Genomic DNA, 19,092 nt, shown 5'->3' with positions numbered 1-19,092 from the left:
ATGGAAGGCTAAGCTTTGGTAATAAAATCCTCCAAGACCCTCCTTATAGGAATTTTCTTTGTGAAAGACTGTATTCCTGCCAAAGACCCTAGATAGTTTGACAAATGATGAATACATATTTTTTCTCTAAGGTGATTCCTTTTCATTAAAAGTATTGTCTTTTAAGGGGGTGGGAGGGAAAGAACAACAACAAAAAAAATTGGAAAAAAGGCCTATTAGTGTGAATACCAGCAGCTTCCTGATCCAGCAATATTAACAATTTATTGTATTTAGAAAATGATTCTTGGTTGCAGAGTTTACAGAGAAGTCGGGTGGGACTTAACCTGGGCTCTGCCACTTAAGGAGAACAGAACTTGCCAAAGAAAATGATGTTTCGAGTTTTGTTGTGCCTGATGATGTAAATAAAGGGGTGGTCGGCATTGAATTCATCCTTGTGTTGCAGGATTCGTGATCCTGGCACCTCTATGGAATCCCCACCTTCTTCAGTTATTTCTAAGCACACTCTGTGAATGACATTTGAGAGGGTCACTCCCTTGGTCTCTGACATTCCAGAGAAATCAGATGTATTCTCATTAAAGATGTTTTTCAGCCCTAGGTTTTCCAGACTAGCCTTGGGATCAATCACCTTTTCCATCTTAAATTTTGGAATGGAGACTTTGACTTTAGCATTGGCCATGGCACTGGGATTGGTCCACTGCAATAGCGTCTCTGAGTTGAGTTGTTTTTCAACCTGAAGGACAAAAAGGAGAGGAAATTGTTTTTTTTAAATTTCCAATTGTAAAAGATCCTCCTTGATTAAAAACATAAGATGCCATTGTGAGCCCTATTTGGAAGCAGTACAGATGGTTCATCAGAGATGGAATCAGCCCTGCAGTTTTGGTGTGTGACTAGGTTCTCTTAAAAATGGTCCACCCACAGAGAGCTACCATATGACCCAACAATCCCACTCCTAGGCATATATCCAGAGAAAACCATAATTCAAAAAAGATACATGCACCCCAATGTTCATAGCAGCACTATTTACAATAGCCAGGGCATGGAGGCAACCTAAATGTCCATCAATAGAAGAATGGATAAAGAAGATGTGGTACATATATACAACAGAATATTACTCAGCCATAAAAAAGAATGAAATAATGCCACTTGCAGCAACATGGATGGACATGGAGATTGACATCCTGGGTAAAGTAAGTCAGACAGAGAAAGATAAATATCACATGGTATCACTTATACGTGGAATCTAAAAAAAATGGTACAAATGAACTTATTTACAAAACAAAAATAGAGTCACAGATGTAGAAAACAAACTTATGGTTGCCAAGGGGGAAAGCAGGGAATCAGGGGGAGGGATAAATTGGGAGATTGGGACTGACATATACACACTATTATACATATAATAGATAACTAATAAGAACCTACTATATAGCACAGGGAACTCTACTCAATACTCTGTAATGGACTATATGGGAAAAGAATCTTAAAAAGAGTGGGTATATCTATATGTATAACTGATTCACTTTGTTGTACAGCAGAAACGAACAAAACATTGTAAATCAACTATACTCCAATAAAAATTAATTAAAAATAAAAATGGTCTACCCAGCTACCTAGCACTGTTCTTCTCCACTCACTCCACGACAATGGTCCCTTTGTTCTGAAATTTATGAGGGCATTTCTTTTAACTATAGAGTAGCTCTATAGAAATGAATGCATGGATTTTGATGTTGCCTGGATAATAGTGAAATAAATATAAAACTAGAAAAGTTTTTATGCATAATATTTATTGAATGCTTATCTTGATTTCTCTACTAGGAAATCTAGAATATTCGTGCCCTAGACATGGTATCAAATTTCATAACTCAAATTAAAGCTAAAGTTACTCTTTTTAAAATGAGAATTTGAACTGTCTAGGGTCATCCTTTAAGATCATGTGTGATGAATGCATCTATTTCAGTTGGCTATTTTTAAAATGAGAGATATGCAATGACACATAAAATGATTTAGTCATAAAATTCTTCATTGAGCAAATCTTAAATTGCTCCCTGCCCTTCCAGCCTCCCCACTGGCTAGAGAAGAAATACATGTGCAACAGAGAATGATGCTACCTTGACTATTACTACATGGGGCAATCCTGCACTGAAGTTACTCGTGTGAAACCTATAAAAATCAGGGAGATGACAAGGTCACAAGCTGGTCACAAGTTTTTTTAATGGGAGAGGGAACCACTGGATTCTCTTGTTAAGCTATGATACGTATTTTTTCATGGATACTGTTTTATTTAAGACAAATTATTAAGACCAAAATATTGTCATAGGTAACTAGAATTTTTGAGCCAAAAAGTATAGTCTCTTGGCCATTTACTACCTGAGAGTGAGGAGACAGGAGAAAATTCATCCATAAATCAAAAGTCATTAAGAAGAAAAAATAAACTTTTTCCTCCATTGTATGGGTCAAATTGTGTCCGCCCCCACTCCCCGCCAAAATTCATGTATTGAAGTCCTAACCCACAGTGCCTTGGAACATGACGTCATTTGGAAATAGCACCCTTGTAGGTGTAATTAATTAAGGTGAGATCATTAGGCCCTAACCCAATATGACTGGTGTCCTTTTTATAAGAAAGGAAATTCCGGACACAGATACAGACACACACTCACACAGGGAGAATGCCTTGGAAGATGAAGGCAGAGATTGAAGTGATGTGTCTACAACCAAGGAAAGCCAAAGATTGCCAGCAAATCTCCAGAAGCTAGGATGGACAGAATCTCCCTCACAGCCCTCTGAAGAAACCAACCTGCAGATATCTTGATCTTGGACTTTTAGCTTCCAAAACTGTGAGACATTAGATTTCTGTCGTTTAAACCACCCACTTTGTGATACTTTGTTATGGCAGCCCTAGCAAACTAGGACGATCTGTATCCTTGAATATACCTTCTGAGACTCAAAAGATCAACTTCTTTCGTTCTGTACTTTAACAACAACAACAAAAAATGGTGTGAGTGTATTTTAAGGCAGTAAAGTGTGAGACAGCGGAATAACGGCTGCAAGAAAAAAATGAGACTAAGGCGTGAAGTGCAGTAAAAAAGAGAGAGGAGTGAACAGAAGAATGAAGATGGGAATTATGATTCAGTTAATAAAGTGATGGATAAAACATAGAGTCAAAGTAGCAGGTAGGATGGGGACCAAGTTAGACTGTCCCCTGGAAAGTCAGGGAGTAACTGAGGTGTGAGCGGAAATAAAGCAGGTGAATCCTGGGTTGGTCAAAGAACCCCTCCTTCTTCCTGGTGGAGGGTGGAGGCCCAGGTGCAGGGGTGCCAGGAAGCCCGGAGGGCAGGGCTGAGGGAGAACAACGGGTCTTGGGGCTGCCGGGGGCTGACAGCGCAGAGGGGAAGCTAGAAAGTCATTCCCAGGCAGGTGAAACCTCCACTGTCAGTTAAACCTTGTGTCTCTACCTGGATAAAAGCACAATAAGACCTTGTATACGTGTGTGCATTGAAAGAACTTTTCACAAACCCATAGAACGTGTAAGACAAAGCGCAAGCCCCAAAGTCAACTGTGGACTTGAGTGAATGTGTCCATTGTAACACACGCACCACACTAACGCAAGATGCTACAAGCAGGGGCTCTAGCCTGGAGTTAAGAACACAGATTCCAACTTCCTGGGCTCACCTTCCGATTCTACATACCACCCACGAGTTCGTGACCCTGGACCAGTTACCCACCCTCTGTGCCTCCAGCCCCCCGTTGGTAAATGTAAGTAGGGTAATTATAGTTTCTAACTCCTGGGACTGCGGTGAGAATTAGATGAGCCAGTGCGCATGGGCAGCTTACAGCTCCTGGCACGTTATAAGTACCAAATAAATATTAGCTGTTCTAACATTGAGGAGAAAGGCCCCCAAAGAACCGTGAAACCCTTACAGACCATTAAGCAAGTGAATCGTTAAGGCAAGGCTGCCGCAGCCCCACAAGCACCGCCCAAGCATCTCCTTGGCTCCGCTGCGCCTGCGCGCTGGACGCCCGCCTCCCTCCTCACCTGTTCCAGGCCCGTGGACCCGTGCTCCACATCCTTGGGTAGTAGGATGAGCATGCTGAGGTGCCTGTTTTGAAAGGGAAGCTCTATGAGCTTACAGTTGATACCATCGACGTGGCCCATACAGAACGTGGCCTCCAGGTTCATCATTTGCACTGGTTTGGTGTCCGTCTAAAAAAGGAGAAGAAATTTGCTCTGCTTGTTTTTCTCACACACACCCACACACCCCTCTATACACACACAACTATACACACACATACTCATAAATTCATTCCTGATATAGTTTCACGTCATTATGGCTTAAAGAGGTAGGCAGGTAATCCACACCACCAGAGACTGTCCTGTCGAGAGTTTATGACTTCCTTTGAAAAGTTATTCATGTGCTTTATAATTACAGGAACTATCCATAATATAATACTGTATTTGCATATATAAAACGTTAAAAATAAGACAGGATGACTGGAAATACAGGCAAACTTTAACTTAGCCTTTATCGATGCCTGTAATGACAAGATCTTTAAACCATTCCTGGTAGAGCTCACTTGAAAGTAAATTCCAGTGCAAACCCACATGTCCATTTATGTAGCTTTTCCTTATACAATGCCTGATATGGAAAAGTTAACGTATAGCAGAACAAAACCATGCTTGTTTTGTTCTCCGTCCGCCTTCGGTTTTAGTCAGCCCTCCCTCGGTCCCCTCTTCCTGCTCTGATCTGATTAGAGAGAAGAACCTTGGTTTTAGTCTCAGATGTGACATAAACATACGCTGTGACCTTCAGCAAGTCACTTAACCTCTCTGGGCCTCAGTTTCCTCGTCAGTGGAATGAGGGAATTGGAAATTTCAGAATGATGGTTCCCTCTGGAGAGGAAGCAGGGAGATGGAGGGGTGGTGGGGCTACACAGGACAGTACAATTCTTGCTATATTTTTTCTTTAAACTATCTGAAATAAGGCAAAATATAAAGATTTTACAAAGGTGGTTGTTGGTACACTGGTGTTTGTTATACTATTCTCTATAATTTTCTGTATGCTTGCAATATTTCATGATTTTAAAAATTAAGAATGATAACAAACAAAATTATCTCTAAGTCTCTTCCAGCTCCTATCACTCAGGCCTTTCTCTCCAGGCAGCATGCCAGGACTTTTCTTCTCCTCTGTGTCCCCATTAATATCTGACCTTGTATCTCTGCTACAGAGGTGACTCATTTTCTGAAGAAAAATTAATTCATACTAAAGAGTAAAAGACTGATAGTAATTTAGTGCAATTTATTGTCTTGGTTTATACCTCCCATGGGATATTTGCCTGTTAACCAAACCTCTCTGGGGGGAAATTTCAAACATCGTATCAGGTCTGCAGGAATAATATTACAGTAAAGCTTTTATCTGGGATCTTCGAATGGTAAACTGAACCTTACCCAACACTATTTTCAAGCAAAGCTAGACTTTACTTATTTTATTTTTTGTACATACCTCTGTTTTAACACTTGTCACAATGTTAGAAAATGTATGTATGTGACACCCCAACTAGACTACAGTCAAAGCAGAAACCATGTCTTATTATCTTGGTATGTCCCAGCACTTAGTAATTGCTCACTGAATATTTGGTTGATAAATAATTGAAGACTTTGACTCTATGTATAACCAGAAACAAAATTACGATTTTAAAATAAACATACTACTTTTGAAATTAACTGGTAATTCTTCCACGTATTTCCCTCAAAGAAGTATAGATTTGTCTAAAAATCTCCATCAGGTTAGATTACTAATAGTTTCTGAATTCACAGAAGCTGTGACCACCAAAAATGGTCATCTATTTCATTTATCAGCACTGACTATGGATACAATAATCCCATTTTCTAAAACATAAATTAAGATGTATCTTCTGAAAACAGGACTAAGTAACGACCATCCCAGAAAATATCCAATACAGTGTGTGGGGTGGGGTGGGGTGGGGGCGGGTGTGGGTGGGTGTGCGCGCACTTGAGTGTGTGTGTCCACCTTTGTCAGGATAGGTACTGTACTAAACTTTTTTTTTTTAATTTATTTTATTTTTGGCCACGTTGGGTCTTTGCTGCTGCGAGCGGGCTTTCTCTAGTTGCGGTGAGCGGGGTCTACTCCTCATTGCGGTGTGTGGGCTTCTCACTGCTGTGGCTTCTCTTGTTGCGGAGCACGGGCTCTAGGCACACGGGCTTCAGTAGTTGTGGCTCGCAGGCTCTAGAGCGCAGGCTCAGTAGTTGTGGTGCACAGGCTTAGTTGCTCCGCGGCTTGTGGGATCTTCCCAGACCAGGGCTTGAACCCGTGTCCCCTGCATTGGCAGGCGGATTCTTAACCACTGCGCCACCAGGGAAGCCCTGTACTAAACTTTTAATAATAGAACTTCATCAATTTAGTCTAACCCTTAAAAGAGACACCAAAGGACATGAGAAAAGATTTAGAAACGTCACCCCAAAAGTTCAGGAGCTGACAAAAGCAATTCAAAGGAAACAAAGGAAAAGTAATAGCGCCTGCATTCAAAAGCAGGGTATATGCCCACGCAGCCTTGAATAGTGTTTTATTTTTTTGTTTGGTGAACCGCTGAGAGATCAATGGCATTTAAAATCCTTATTAATTCTCTTCCTAGAGTCCGAGTCTCCAGGACGTGATATGACCTAGCTTTATGATTTAACAACAAGAATAAAGGAATTGCACGCATTCTTCCTCCCTTTATAAAAGACACCCACTAACATTTTCTTAAATGTAAAAGCCACAAATCTGAGGGTGGTCGGCACAAAAGTCACTCAATGTTACCTGGTTCTGATGATGCTCTAGGCTGGCCCTGCAGCTGGTATGAGAAGCACCGTGTTTCAGATTTCACTTAAACATTCTCAAGGCCCCTTTGCCAGCCCTTCCCAGGGAGGAGAGCCAACCTTAACCACCCTGGAGGGGACACTCTGTGTGAGGGTCACTGGGGCCAACACTTGGTCCCTGCTCACAGCAGAGGCTATGTACAGTCATGTTCAACTTTAGCTCCAAATAAAAGGCAACACTAAGAAAGTCAAAAAGCTGTGTTTAAAACTCAGGGACCCATATGTGAAAAATACAGAGTCTAAAGAAGTAATTGTTTGGTGCCTGGTGTCTGAGACAGAGCCCTGTGTGCAGGGTCAGTCTTGGCCCCGTTAGGCAGTAATGAGAAGACCACTGTAATCTGGGAAGCCAAATGGAGGAACAGCAAGTAGATGGGGACCTGGCTCCCTCCCTAGGACCATGGAGGTTTTGCGTAGCTAAGGAGCACACTCAGTGATTATTGTCCTCTCCCGGTGAAAACGGCCCATGGATCCTGCACAGGAACCCATGGTGGTCCCCAAAGCCAAAAAGGTTTTGTTTGCTATTGGCTGTTTAATCAAACTGATCCTTCCAGATCGGTCATTCATTCAACAAACATTTGCTGAGCACCTACTAATGTGGCCAAGAATTATAGAAACTGAGATGGGCAAAACATTATCCCTGCCCTTAAAAGTCCATGCACTAACTAGTAAGAGATCTAGATAAGTAAATAAATAATTCGATTTCAGTGTGGAAAACACAGCTGGGGCAGGGGATTTGGGAGGGGAGGGTGTGGACTATGAATACAAATGCTGTGGGTACAAACAAAAAGTCATGGAAACCAGTCCAGTTAATTCAGGTATAGGCTGTATCTTGAAGGTCTTTTCTTCCTGGGTTCTAGCACTAAGAAAGTACAATGATAATATTTGGCAAAAACAAAAGTGATTAATGCTAAGTACTCTAGGTGCTGGGAGAGACCTGAAAATTAGAATTGATGCATAAGAGTTCCAGGGTAAATAAGCTTCCTTCTGAGATCGTGCTGACTGACGCACAGTTCTGAGTCTGCATTCTTAACACAAGCCACATCTCATCAAATGAGACCAAATCACACCATCATATAGATACCTAGGGTTTCCGAGGTCCTCTAACGAAATGGGTCAGTTTTCCAGTCTCAGTCCTTTGGTTTCATTTATAGAGGAGGCACTTTACCTATTTATATGAATTATTTTTGGCATGGGATATGGCTTCATTATTCACTCAGTAGTATTCATGAGACTTCCCTGCGATACAGGTTTCTATTGTAATTCTTCCCCATAATGGGTCCCAGCACTGCAGACGAGTAAGCTATGCTGTTTCCTTCACAGCCAATGAGTACCTCAAAGCATCTTTTTTTTATTTATTTATTTATTTTGTGGTACGCGGGCCTCTCACTGTTGTGGCCTCCCCCGTTGCGGAGCACAGGCTCCGGACGCCCAGGCTCAGCGGCCATGGCTCACAGGCCCAGCCACTCCGCGGCATGTGGGATCTTCCCGGACCGGGGCACGAACCCGTGTCCCCTGCATCGGCAGGCGGACCCTCAATCACTGCGCCACCAGGGAAGCCCTCTCAAAGCATCGTTTAAATTAAAATATCAGAACCATTTACTTCACTATTAACAGGTGAGAAATGAGATCACAGAGGAGCTCATTAGCCTGGAACAAGATTCCCAAATGGTCAATGTTTCGTGATGACCCAAAGGCCTCTAATGTTGGGATTTGGTTTGTTTCTTTTCTTTTCCTTGCTTACTAATTGTCCCAAACGTCTGTAGTTATTTTCTGGTTGGTGATTTAGCTTTACCCACTGTGTTAGAAGCTCTATAAACTCTCACTCAGATCAGACTCTGAGGACATTCTGGAAAAAGAGTGTGTCTCTCGCTTATGGTTCTTTTTCTACACTTAAACGGCCCCTGCCCCTCCCGCTGTTGTCTAAGGAAAAGCCCACTACCTCCTGTGCCTTAATTTTCCTCATTGGAGTGAATTCCTAGGGTGCCTTGTGTTGCTATAATTTTTCAGATCTATAGTTGGGATCCTTTGACTGCAACACGCAGCCCACATACCTTATTGATTCTGAAAGGACATTCTTTGGTTTCTGATTCAGGAAATTTCTTCATCCACTTCCCAACAAAGTAGGCAGCATTAACCACAAGGATTTGGGTCTGGTCTGTTACACTGTTGTCAGCTAAAATGTTCTCAAAGCGGCCTGCAAACAATGGTAGGAAACCACAAAATTGCATGGGGTTATGCTTGCAAAGCACCTCTGATGTCCCCATGCAAATCCACTGACTGGGCATTTAACCCTGGCTAGAGCCGCGCCACGTACGGCCTGGTAGCCCAGACCATCTCATTTAAGAAGGACCCCTTTTTCTCCTTGCATCTTGCCTCAACCAGACTTTCCAAAGAGACCTGGGGAGGAGAGTGAGGGAGAGAAGGGAGGGGAAAAAGACGGAAGAGGAGCAAGAAGAAAAGCACAAGCTACCACTGTGGAATCCCCATTCTGTCAGGGGCAATGTGCTAGGCATGCACAGGCACGGTATCATGCATTGCTCCCCACTTTACAGATGAGGAAGCTGAGACTCCATGTTAAGTCCCTCGCCCAAGATGATGCATGAGCAAGGGTGAATTCGGGATTCAAAGTCAGGTCTCTGTGACTCCAGAGCCTGTGCTCGGGAAGGAAAATGCAAGAAAGCTGACTTTCCACCGGGCCCTGTGCTCGGAACTGTCACGTGTCTTATCTCACTTCCCTCATGATGATCCTGTAGGGCAAAGGTCATTATCCCCATCTCATAGTTGAGGACACTGAGGCTCAGAGAGGCCAAGTAGCTTTCCTGGTTCACTCAGCTGCCAAGCACGTGTGAAGCCAGGTCAGTGCTCTCCGCTTTACCCCGCAGCTCACTGCCCCCTCCCCAAATCACACTGCTTTGTTTGCATCCTGGTCGGCTGTAATTACCACCATAAACTCCCTAACAATTGTAATTACCATAGTGCTCAAATCCCCAACAGCCAAAACAGGCGGTGAAAAACCCTTAATAAAATGAAGTCCTCGCCTTTGAATGGCATTGACTTTTTTGCTAAGGATATTTCATTTACCTAATCTCTCAGATCTTCACACCACTGCTCAGGCCCACTTCCTGGGCCTGTGACGAGGTGGGAAGGGCCCTGCACTGGTTTCATGCTCTGCTGTCGCCATCTTAAAATTCTGAATGCGGTTTTTAATATAAAGGGCCCTGTGTTTTCATTTTGCACTGGGACCCACAAACGATGTAACCTGTCCTGCCAGTGCTATATGATGGGTCGAATATGTAATAGCATCACTGAAGAAGTGGGGAGCTAGTAAGTGCTGGTTAACTTCAACCTCGAGCTTCTGGTTTCAAATTCAGAAGTCTTTTCACTCAACTACATTCTCCAGTAAAAAACTCAAATTTATGAAGATTTTTAAACAGAGTCCCTTGGAGAGAAAATGCAATTCGTTAACAATTTTAAAAGCAAAACTGGGGGGCTTCCCTGGCAGTCCAGTGGTTAAGACTCCGAGCTTCCACTGCAGGGGGCACAGGTTCGATCCCTGGTCAGGGAAATAAGATCCCGCATGCCATGTGGGCGGCCAAAAAAAAATTTTTTTTTAAAGCAAAACCGTCACACAGCAATTTAAACGGGAGCTGCCTTTCACATATACATTTTAAAATTGTGCCTAACCTGGTATTAGTTAGACCAGATTTTTCTTTACATATGAAGCCAAAGAAAATTCACTTGTCCCAATAGTTACCTCTCTATACAAATACTGTACAAATATGTCCCCTGCGGAGGGCGACATGAACACTGATTTGCACCCAAGCTCATCTTAGCTCCAATTCCTTTCTAGCAAGGAGCGCAACTCACAGAGAATTTTAATGGAGGGAGGAGTCAGGAAAGGGAGAGGCCTGAGGGAAGCGCTGAGCAAGAGGCAGGACCAGGTGGAAGCTGCAGAAGAGACCCCGGGCCCCGGGGCTAGCAGAGGGCCAAGGGTAAGGAGAGTTGTGAGACCTGGGACAAGTTTCCACCATGGTTTGTTTTGTTCTGTTTTTTCTACCTGTGTATTTGATTATCTAAGACCTTTTGTCTTTTTTTCCTTGACAAATTTGTAGAATTTTTGAGCCAAAAGTGGCCTCAGGGATCATCAAGTTATAGTCCAAGCCCTTCACTTCCAGATTGAAAAACCAGCCTTGGAACTGGCCCAGAGCCGTACTTTGTTGGGGGCACATCCAAGCCTCCAGAAGGGCATGTGGCAGCCCATTTTAGCAGACTAAACCTGAAGTACTCAGAATTTCTGCCAACTGATGATATGATGCAGGAAATGCCCAGAAATCCAAGTGGTTGAAATGGCTTGATGGACAAGAATTTAGCTTTTACACCGAAAACATTCAAGGAATCCTCCAGATGTTCAATCTTATACTTAGCAGATTCATGAGAGGATAGATATGGTCTGTTTACTTAGTGATTTATAGCAGAATAAGTAAAGGATACTTGCCATCTGTGAGCTCCTTAACTGAGTTGTTGATCTGACCTTTTGTTTCTTCCAATTTATCTTTGAAATCAACAGTCTCCATTTCATTTGCATAGGGTCTCTTGGTAGAGCTGATGAACTCCTGAAAAACATCCAGTTCATAAAATCACGAAGTCCTTAAAGTCTGTAGTTAAACCATTATGTTGGTACACAATTCTAGCACAAGGACTTTTAAATCTCTATTACGATGGATACTCCTTCAAAATCTGTAACACTATATAAATTGAAACCTTATGTAAAAATCAATGAATTTTCTTTGTATTGTTTCATTTGTTCAATTCTAAGACAATATCAATTATTAAATGCCTCCATCAATTTAGCATCAGTTTTGGGGGAGAAAAGAAACATTATTCTACATGAACACAACAATTATAATATGAATTCCAATTTCAGAAACATTAAAATGTACATACAGATAAAATGTAAATTTATATATGTATGTCTTAGAATGGAAGAAATGTACAGAAAAGAGAACTCTATGAGAAGAAAAATCTTATCCACACTGAAATAAATAAATATTCTAAAGATGCTTGCTACTCAAAGTGTGGTCCAAGAACCAAGACCTGCAGCATCATCTGGGACCTTGTTAAAATGCAGAATCTCAAGCCCCACCCCAGAATCAGACTCTGAATTTTTAACAAGATTCCCAGGTGATTCATCTGCACGTTAAAATTTGAAACACAGTGCTGTAAGGAACAGAGCAGTTCTTCTAATTATAATGCTTGTTAAAAATGCAAAACCGGGCTTCCCTGGTGGCGCAGTGGTTGAGAGTCCACCTGCCGATGCAGGGGGCACGGGTTCGTGCCCCGGTCTGGGAAGATCCCACATGCCGCGGAGTGGCTGGGCCCGTGAGCCATGGCCGCTGGGCCTGCGCGTCCGGAGCCTGTGCTCCGCAACGGGAGAGGCCACAACAGTGAGAGGCCCACGTACCACAAAGAAAAATGCAAAACCCAGGACTTCCCTGGTGGCACAGTGGTTAAGAATCTGCCTGCCAATGCGGGGGACACAGGTTCGAGCCCTGGTCTAGGAAGATCCCACATGCCTCGGAGCAAATAAGCCTGTGCGCCACAACTACTGAGCTTGTGCTCAAGAGCCCACGTGCCACAACTGCTGAAGCCCGTGTGCCTAGAGCCCACACTCCACAACAATAGAAGCCACCCCAACGAGAAGCCCGCATACTGCAACGAAGAGTAGCCCCCGCTCGCCGCAACTAGAGAAAGCCCATGCGCAGCAACGAAGACCCAATGCAACCAAAAGAAATAAATTAAATAAATAATTTTTTTTTTTTTTTGAGGTATGTGGGCCTCTCACTGTTGTGACCTCTCCCATTGCGGAGCACAGGCTCCGGACGCGCAGGCTCAACGGCCATGGCTCACGGGCCCAGCCGCTCCGCGGCATGTGGGATCTTCCCAGACCGGAGCACGAACCCGTGTCCCCTGCATCGGCAGGCGGACTCTCAACCACTGCGCCACCAGGGAAGCCCTAAATAAATTTTTTAAAAAAGAAAAGGCATTAAAAAAAAAAAAAAGGAAAACCCTAAATCCGGTCCCTGGTGATCTTGATTCTAGTGAACCAAGACCAGGAATTTGCACTTCTAACACCCAGGTAGTTCTGATACAGGTGGCCCTCCTCAGACCACACTTGTTTGTACTGTTACTAGTAAAATTATAGATGATATACAACCAACAGGAACAACGGAAACAGCCTTTTAAAAAATTTCTTGCAACTCTCGGTTTGTAATAATTCAAAATGTTGAGTGGGAGGTCAACCAAACTAAACACAGCTTGATTAAATGTCATGTCACTTCACTTCCTAAGCACAGGACTCCTTGGATTTTTTTCAGAACAGCTACAGGCTTGCCCAATTTGATTCTGTTCATTGCAACCCAACCTTGGGACTGAGTGTTACCATTTACTGACAGAGCTAAGAACATTCCAGAGACTCAGCAAGATGAAGGGCCTCCACTATCTTCACTGCCAGCAACAAAATGCGTTAAGCATCACTAAGGACCACCTAGGGAGTTTTTAAATTCTTTCCATGCCCAGGCCCCAACCCACATCTCAGTATTTCTTTAATTCCCCAGGTGATTGTTGGAAGAAGAATGGCTGTGTGTATGTGTCTTTAAGCAGTAAGAATAAACTCACAACAACATCTAATGACCTATGTCCTCAAAAGATCCCCACCAGAAAAACAAATACCTATTGTGGAAAGTAGTAAAACTATGGCAAAATATTTAACTGGTAGTCTACCTTTTAGATTTGGAAAGCTTGCAATTCTGACCATCCAGGCACAAATTGAATCAAGTCGATATTACTACAGTAGAGAATGAACACTATGCAGATGAGGATGTTGACTGTGTGTTTCAAATGCATATTTTTTAAAGTATTATGATATACTCTGGATCAAATTTAAGAATATATATGTGTTCTTTATATGATTCCTTCAAGAAATAGCTGAAATTACCATCTCTACCTTGTATAGATACCCACCTGAACAGCCTCATAAAACAAACAAAACCAGTCTATGACCGATGAAAACTTTTAATTCATACAGTTACGATTTTTCTCACTGATTTTGAGAAACATCAGGAGAACATTGTGTGCATGAACAAATAAGGTAAAGAACTTAAAATGTTGTCCCAGGCTATATGTCCTGCTGTTTAAGAACAAAGATGTTTAAATCATGAGCTGTCTTGCATCTATAGGGACACATTTATTAGAGAGTAATAATCCCATTCTCCATTTCTCTCAGTGAGGAAGCTAAGAGAAAGGGTGGGATCTGTGGGTGTTTTAGAGGGAAAAGGAAACTCACAGCTTCTTTATATTTTAAGTTAAAATATGTGACTGCAATTGATTCCCTCTAGATTCAACCTCTCCATTAGGACTAATTTATTTTAAATAAATCATAAATGAGCATCTTAGGAATGATTTTCACTGACAAAAAGTTGTTGGTCTAACCATGAGAACTTGTCACCCCTGATAAACAGTTGAATCTTGCTAATTGCTTTGAACCACTTACTGTGGAAAGATTCAGAGATTTGTCTATGTAGAGCCGTTTGATTAGTCTCAGGGAGTAAAAGGAACTAAGTTTGTTGACATCCGATGTTACTGTTTGAAATCCAAAGGGCACGTCTTTGACATTTTCAAAATGAAGGACCTGTGAAGAGAAAAAGATCCATTATCTGTGAAGCACTGCCTCTTCCCACTGCAGTGGACACACGGTCATGGTCAACCTCCTCAGCGTTGGTCCTGAGTATCTCCTGGCTCTGTTGTTCCCAGAAACAAGACTTCTCAACCTTAGCACTGTTGACAGTTCAGACTGGATAACTCTGTGTTCGGGGATCGGCGGGGGCAGGTGCTGCCCTGGGCATCACTGACCTACTAGGTGTCAGTAGCACTCCTTCTTCCATTTGTGACAACAAAAATGTATCCAGACATTGTCCAATGTCCGGGAGAGGGGTGAGGGAGGGGAGGGACAAATTGTTCGCAGTTGTGGAACGCTGCCATAAAGATACACGTCTCTTGAGTTAACTATAAGGAAATTTCACCCTTTCTCCAAAGTGATGCCTCCATGCTCTTTTCCAAACTTGGAAAAGAAGGAAGCTGCGTTATAATTCCTATCCAATTTTGAGATAAGAAGAGAGAAATTAATACCGAGAGACAATCATTAGGCAAGTATCAGATTCCAGGATAGAGGTGTCCTTAGCCAGAGCCTGTCCAGTCCCTTTAGTTGCTCTAACAAGCGCCAGATGGGCTGATATGTCATTTATGGTAGGCAGCTGCCATGCCATCGATGGGCTACAGTTAGGTAGCCTTTGAATCCCACCCTGTACCTACTAGAAATGTCATATTGCCCAACTCTTCAGACCTGTGCTTTCCCCTCTGTAAAATGAACTGAGAACATGTACTCTTCTGACGTGCTATGAGGATTACAGATATTTATGTTAAGACACCTAAAATATCGTATGGATTCAAAATGTTAGTAAGTATTCTTATAGTAATATTCTAAGCCACTTAAAACTAGGATGCTCAGACCTACATCCTTTTATTTGTTTCCTAACTTTTCTTTTGTTTCAACCAATAGCTCAGCATCGCCTCTGCTCTATGGTGTCCAAAACATGATGTCAGGATAAGGTGATTTTCTCCTAACTCATAAGAAGCATGCCCTGATGCCACACCTCAGGTGATCACTAAATGGGCACATTGCACCAACGAGTCACACAGTCTCCGTATTGCAGGGTCAAATTGGCTGGTCCGAGGCTGTACATAACCCTCATGCCTAATGACAGGCAAAAAGACCAGAAAATTAAAGAACCCACGTAACCACTGTGGGGAAACAATTGCATGTACTGAAAAGACCTCGATTATTATTACGGACGAACAGACCCGCTACCAGGAAGTCCTCTTTTCTATCTCTTCTCTAATGGGAGATGAGAAGTGAGGAATGAGAGATGGGGTAGGGATTGTGGGGTGGAGTTGAAAGAGGAGATCGGATGAAAAGGTACAGTTCCTCTTCCCACAAAGGAAGTTTCCTTTTCAAGGTCCACTCGGTTTCAAGCGTAAATTTGTCATCCTGACACAAATAACATTTTGTGGGTCATATTTTCTGGGGATTTATAGATAAAAGAGGTTCCCTTTTAAAATGCTTATGAGCTCATGAAAAGAGAGATTCTGTTGAACTAGAATGATCAATGGAAGAGCAATAATGGAATGGAATTAGAAGGGTTTTCACTTATTATCTAAAGGTAAATGGCGAGGATTGGGGGGTAGGGGGTAAGAGGCTGAGCTGCTCGAAATAGGAAGGAGGTCAAAAGGTACAAACTTCCAGTTATAAAATAATCATGGGGATATAATGTACAGCATAGTGACTATGATGAATAATCCTGTATATTTGAAAGTTGCTAAGAGAGTAGATCTTAAAAGTTCTTATCATAAAAAAAAAAATTTTTTTTGTAACTGTGCATGGTGACAGACACTAAGTAGACTTACTGTGGTGATCATTTTGCAAAATGTACAAATATTGATCATTATACTGTACACCTGAAACTAATATAATGTTACATGCCAATTATACCTCAATTTTTTAAATAATAAAAGTAAATAAGGACATAAAATGTAACAGTATAGAAAATTAACTCATTTGAAGGTCTAAGAACTTTACAAAGATACTCAGCCATAGCCAAAAAGAAATTCTTTTTTTTTTTTTGCGGTACACGGGCCTCTCCCTGTTGCGGCCTCTCCCGTTGCAAAACACAGGCTCCGGACACGCAGGCTCAGCAGCCATGGCTCACGGGCCCAGCCGCTCCACAGCATGTGGGATCTTCCCGGACCGGGGCACGAACCCATGGCCCCTGCATTGGCAGGCGGACTCTCAACCACTGCGCCACCAGGGAAGCCCCAAAAAGAAATTCTTAAAAATTTTTTATTTATATGTGTACACATATATATACATACTCCTATATACATGTGCGTGCATGTGTGTGTGTGTGTGTGTGTGTGTGTGCAAAACATCATCTTAGTCCATTCTTCTCAAATGGGATATTCAAATCCCAGGGAGTATTCTAAAACATAAGTAAGCATAATCCATCTTCTTATTTATCCATGTAACTTAAAGGTAGATAATTTCAAACATTATTTCTGTATTGAAATAAACATGGATATATTCTATCTATCCAATAAGGTAGAATATATTATAGTGTAGAATATAGTTCAGGCTGCATTTTAATGTAAAGGATGATGCTGTAAATAAATTTCGTGCATAAGACAGGAGGGTGCAGATTTCCACTCTTTCTGGTCAGGATATGTGCAGTGGGACAGTTAACAGACATCACCTTGACTGATGCTTACAATAGAACGGGTAGAAAGATGTCAGGTGACTTGCCAAAGGCCACTTGTTAGTGGAAAACTTGTGATTGCCTAGCAGATCTCCGCATTCTCCACAACAACATAGTACCTAAACATGGGTTGCAGGACACATAAATGAGCTTTCACATTTAAAAATAGATTAAGAGAGTGCTGGAAATGGCAAAACTCCCATTCCTGAGCAATTCCGACCACAGAGCCTCATTCCTTTTTCCCCAGGCACCACCTGTGTGTTCTTATAACTCTGCTTCCACTCAAAGCAGAAACAAGGGGCTTCCCTGGTGGCGCAGTGGTTGAGAGTCCGCCTGCCGATGCAGGGGACACGGGTTCGTGCCCCGGTCCGGGAAGATCCCACATGCCACGGAGCTGCTGGGTCCGTGAGCCATGGCCGCTGAGCCTGCGCGTCCGGAGCCTGTGCTCCACAACGGGAGAGGCCACAACAGTGAGAGGCCCACGTACCACACACACACAAAAAAAAATGCAGAAACAAGGCATGGGGCTTACCTGTCCAATTTCGTTTGCTGTGTCACCTTTGGCACCCACTTGAGCAAGTGACAGAGAGGTGGAGAGACAGATTGGAGAGAAGAGGACATTGCCCGCTGGCTCCTTTTCACACAGTTGTTTGAACAGGTCAACTGCAAAAGCGGAATTTGCCAGTTGCAGGGCATCCATTGTGGGCCTAGAACAAAGAACAAGAGTGAGGTTATTTCTAAATCATCTTTAAAGTGTTCTCAACTGCATTTTGCCAATGCAATAGGAATTCTAGTCAAGCAAAGTCATGGTCTTGGGTAGAAGAGAGGAAGGAAGGAACTTTCAGTAAATGCAAATTTAAAAGCCAGTGGTAAAGAAACTCCTGCACAAATGTCCTAAGATCTGAACACCCAACATGTGAGGTCCTCTGTGTGTACAGCTCTGCCCGGAATCTCCAAATTCGAGCCCACTTGGCTACGATGGCCTCTGCACATGGTCAGAACAATGGACAGCACTGATCAAAATCAGTTGGTTTTATTTATCCATATTGTTTCAATTAGGATTTAGGTTAAAGCATACAAAATTGAGTTTTTTGTAGATCAACAATAATCAAGTCACAGCAGTTTTGTGTGATTCAAGTTAATATTTAGTTAAGTGTTATGGGCTGCATTGTGTCCCGCCCCACCCCCCGCCCAAAAGGTAGGTTGAAGTCCCACCTCTGGGTAACTGTGAATGTGACCTTATTTGGAAATAGGATCTTTGCAGATTGAATCAAGTAGAGGTCATCAGGGTGGCCCTAAGCCAATAAGACTGGTGTCCGTTTAAGAAGAGGGCAGGGCTTCCCTGGTGGCGCAGTGGTTGAGAGTCTGCCTGCCGATGCAGGGGACACGGGTTCGTGCCCCGGTCCGGGAGGATCCCACATGCTGCGGAGTGGCTGGGCCCGTGAGCCGTGGCCGCTGAGCCTGCGCGTCTGGAGCCTGTGCTCCGCAACGGGAGAGGCCACAACAGTGAGAGGCCCGCATACCAAAAAAAAAAAAAAAAAGAAAAGAAAAGAGAGGGCAGCTTCATCTAAAAATGTGGAGCCGGGTCAAGTGGAAATAGCAGCAGCGAGCCTCTGGTCTTGACTGAGAACTCTCATTCTCATTACCCCTAGAAGACATGACACTGATGGTCGTCAGGCAGGATGTGCTCCCCGGTGTCAGACAAAGCATCACCACTCAAGACAGAGAACTTCCCTCAATCGGGACTCAAGGATGTGTTAAAGTCAAATGCATGAATAGGATCTCAATTTTGCACCTTATACCTGAACAGAAATTCAAAATGCAAAGACGTGAGAATAAGATCCAGGAATGGGCCCT

General features: G+C 42.9%; 1 protein-coding gene across 1 annotated transcript; it reads right to left on the bottom strand.

The window, feature by feature from the left end:
* Positions 1–242: 242 nt before the first annotated feature.
* LOC307062033 (serpin B5) lies at positions 243–17,938 on the bottom strand. Its single transcript, XM_079717494.1, has 6 exons — positions 17,768–17,938; positions 14,421–14,558; positions 11,367–11,484; positions 8,923–9,065; positions 4,031–4,198; positions 243–730 (listed from the first exon to the last, which is right to left on the bottom strand). The coding sequence occupies exons 1-6, from the start codon at positions 17,933–17,935 to the stop codon at positions 338–340; spliced, it is 1,128 nt and encodes a 375-aa protein (XP_079573620.1). The 5' UTR covers positions 17,936–17,938; the 3' UTR covers positions 243–337.
* Between the last annotated feature and the right edge of the window lie 1,154 nt (positions 17,939–19,092).

This window comes from Hyperoodon ampullatus (assembly GCF_949752795.1).
Source record: "Hyperoodon ampullatus genome assembly, chromosome: 13".
Classification (NCBI taxonomy): domain Eukaryota; kingdom Metazoa; phylum Chordata; class Mammalia; order Artiodactyla; family Ziphiidae; genus Hyperoodon; species Hyperoodon ampullatus.
Note: the sequence above shows the minus strand (reverse complement) of the source record. Positions and strands in the feature narration are given on the sequence as shown.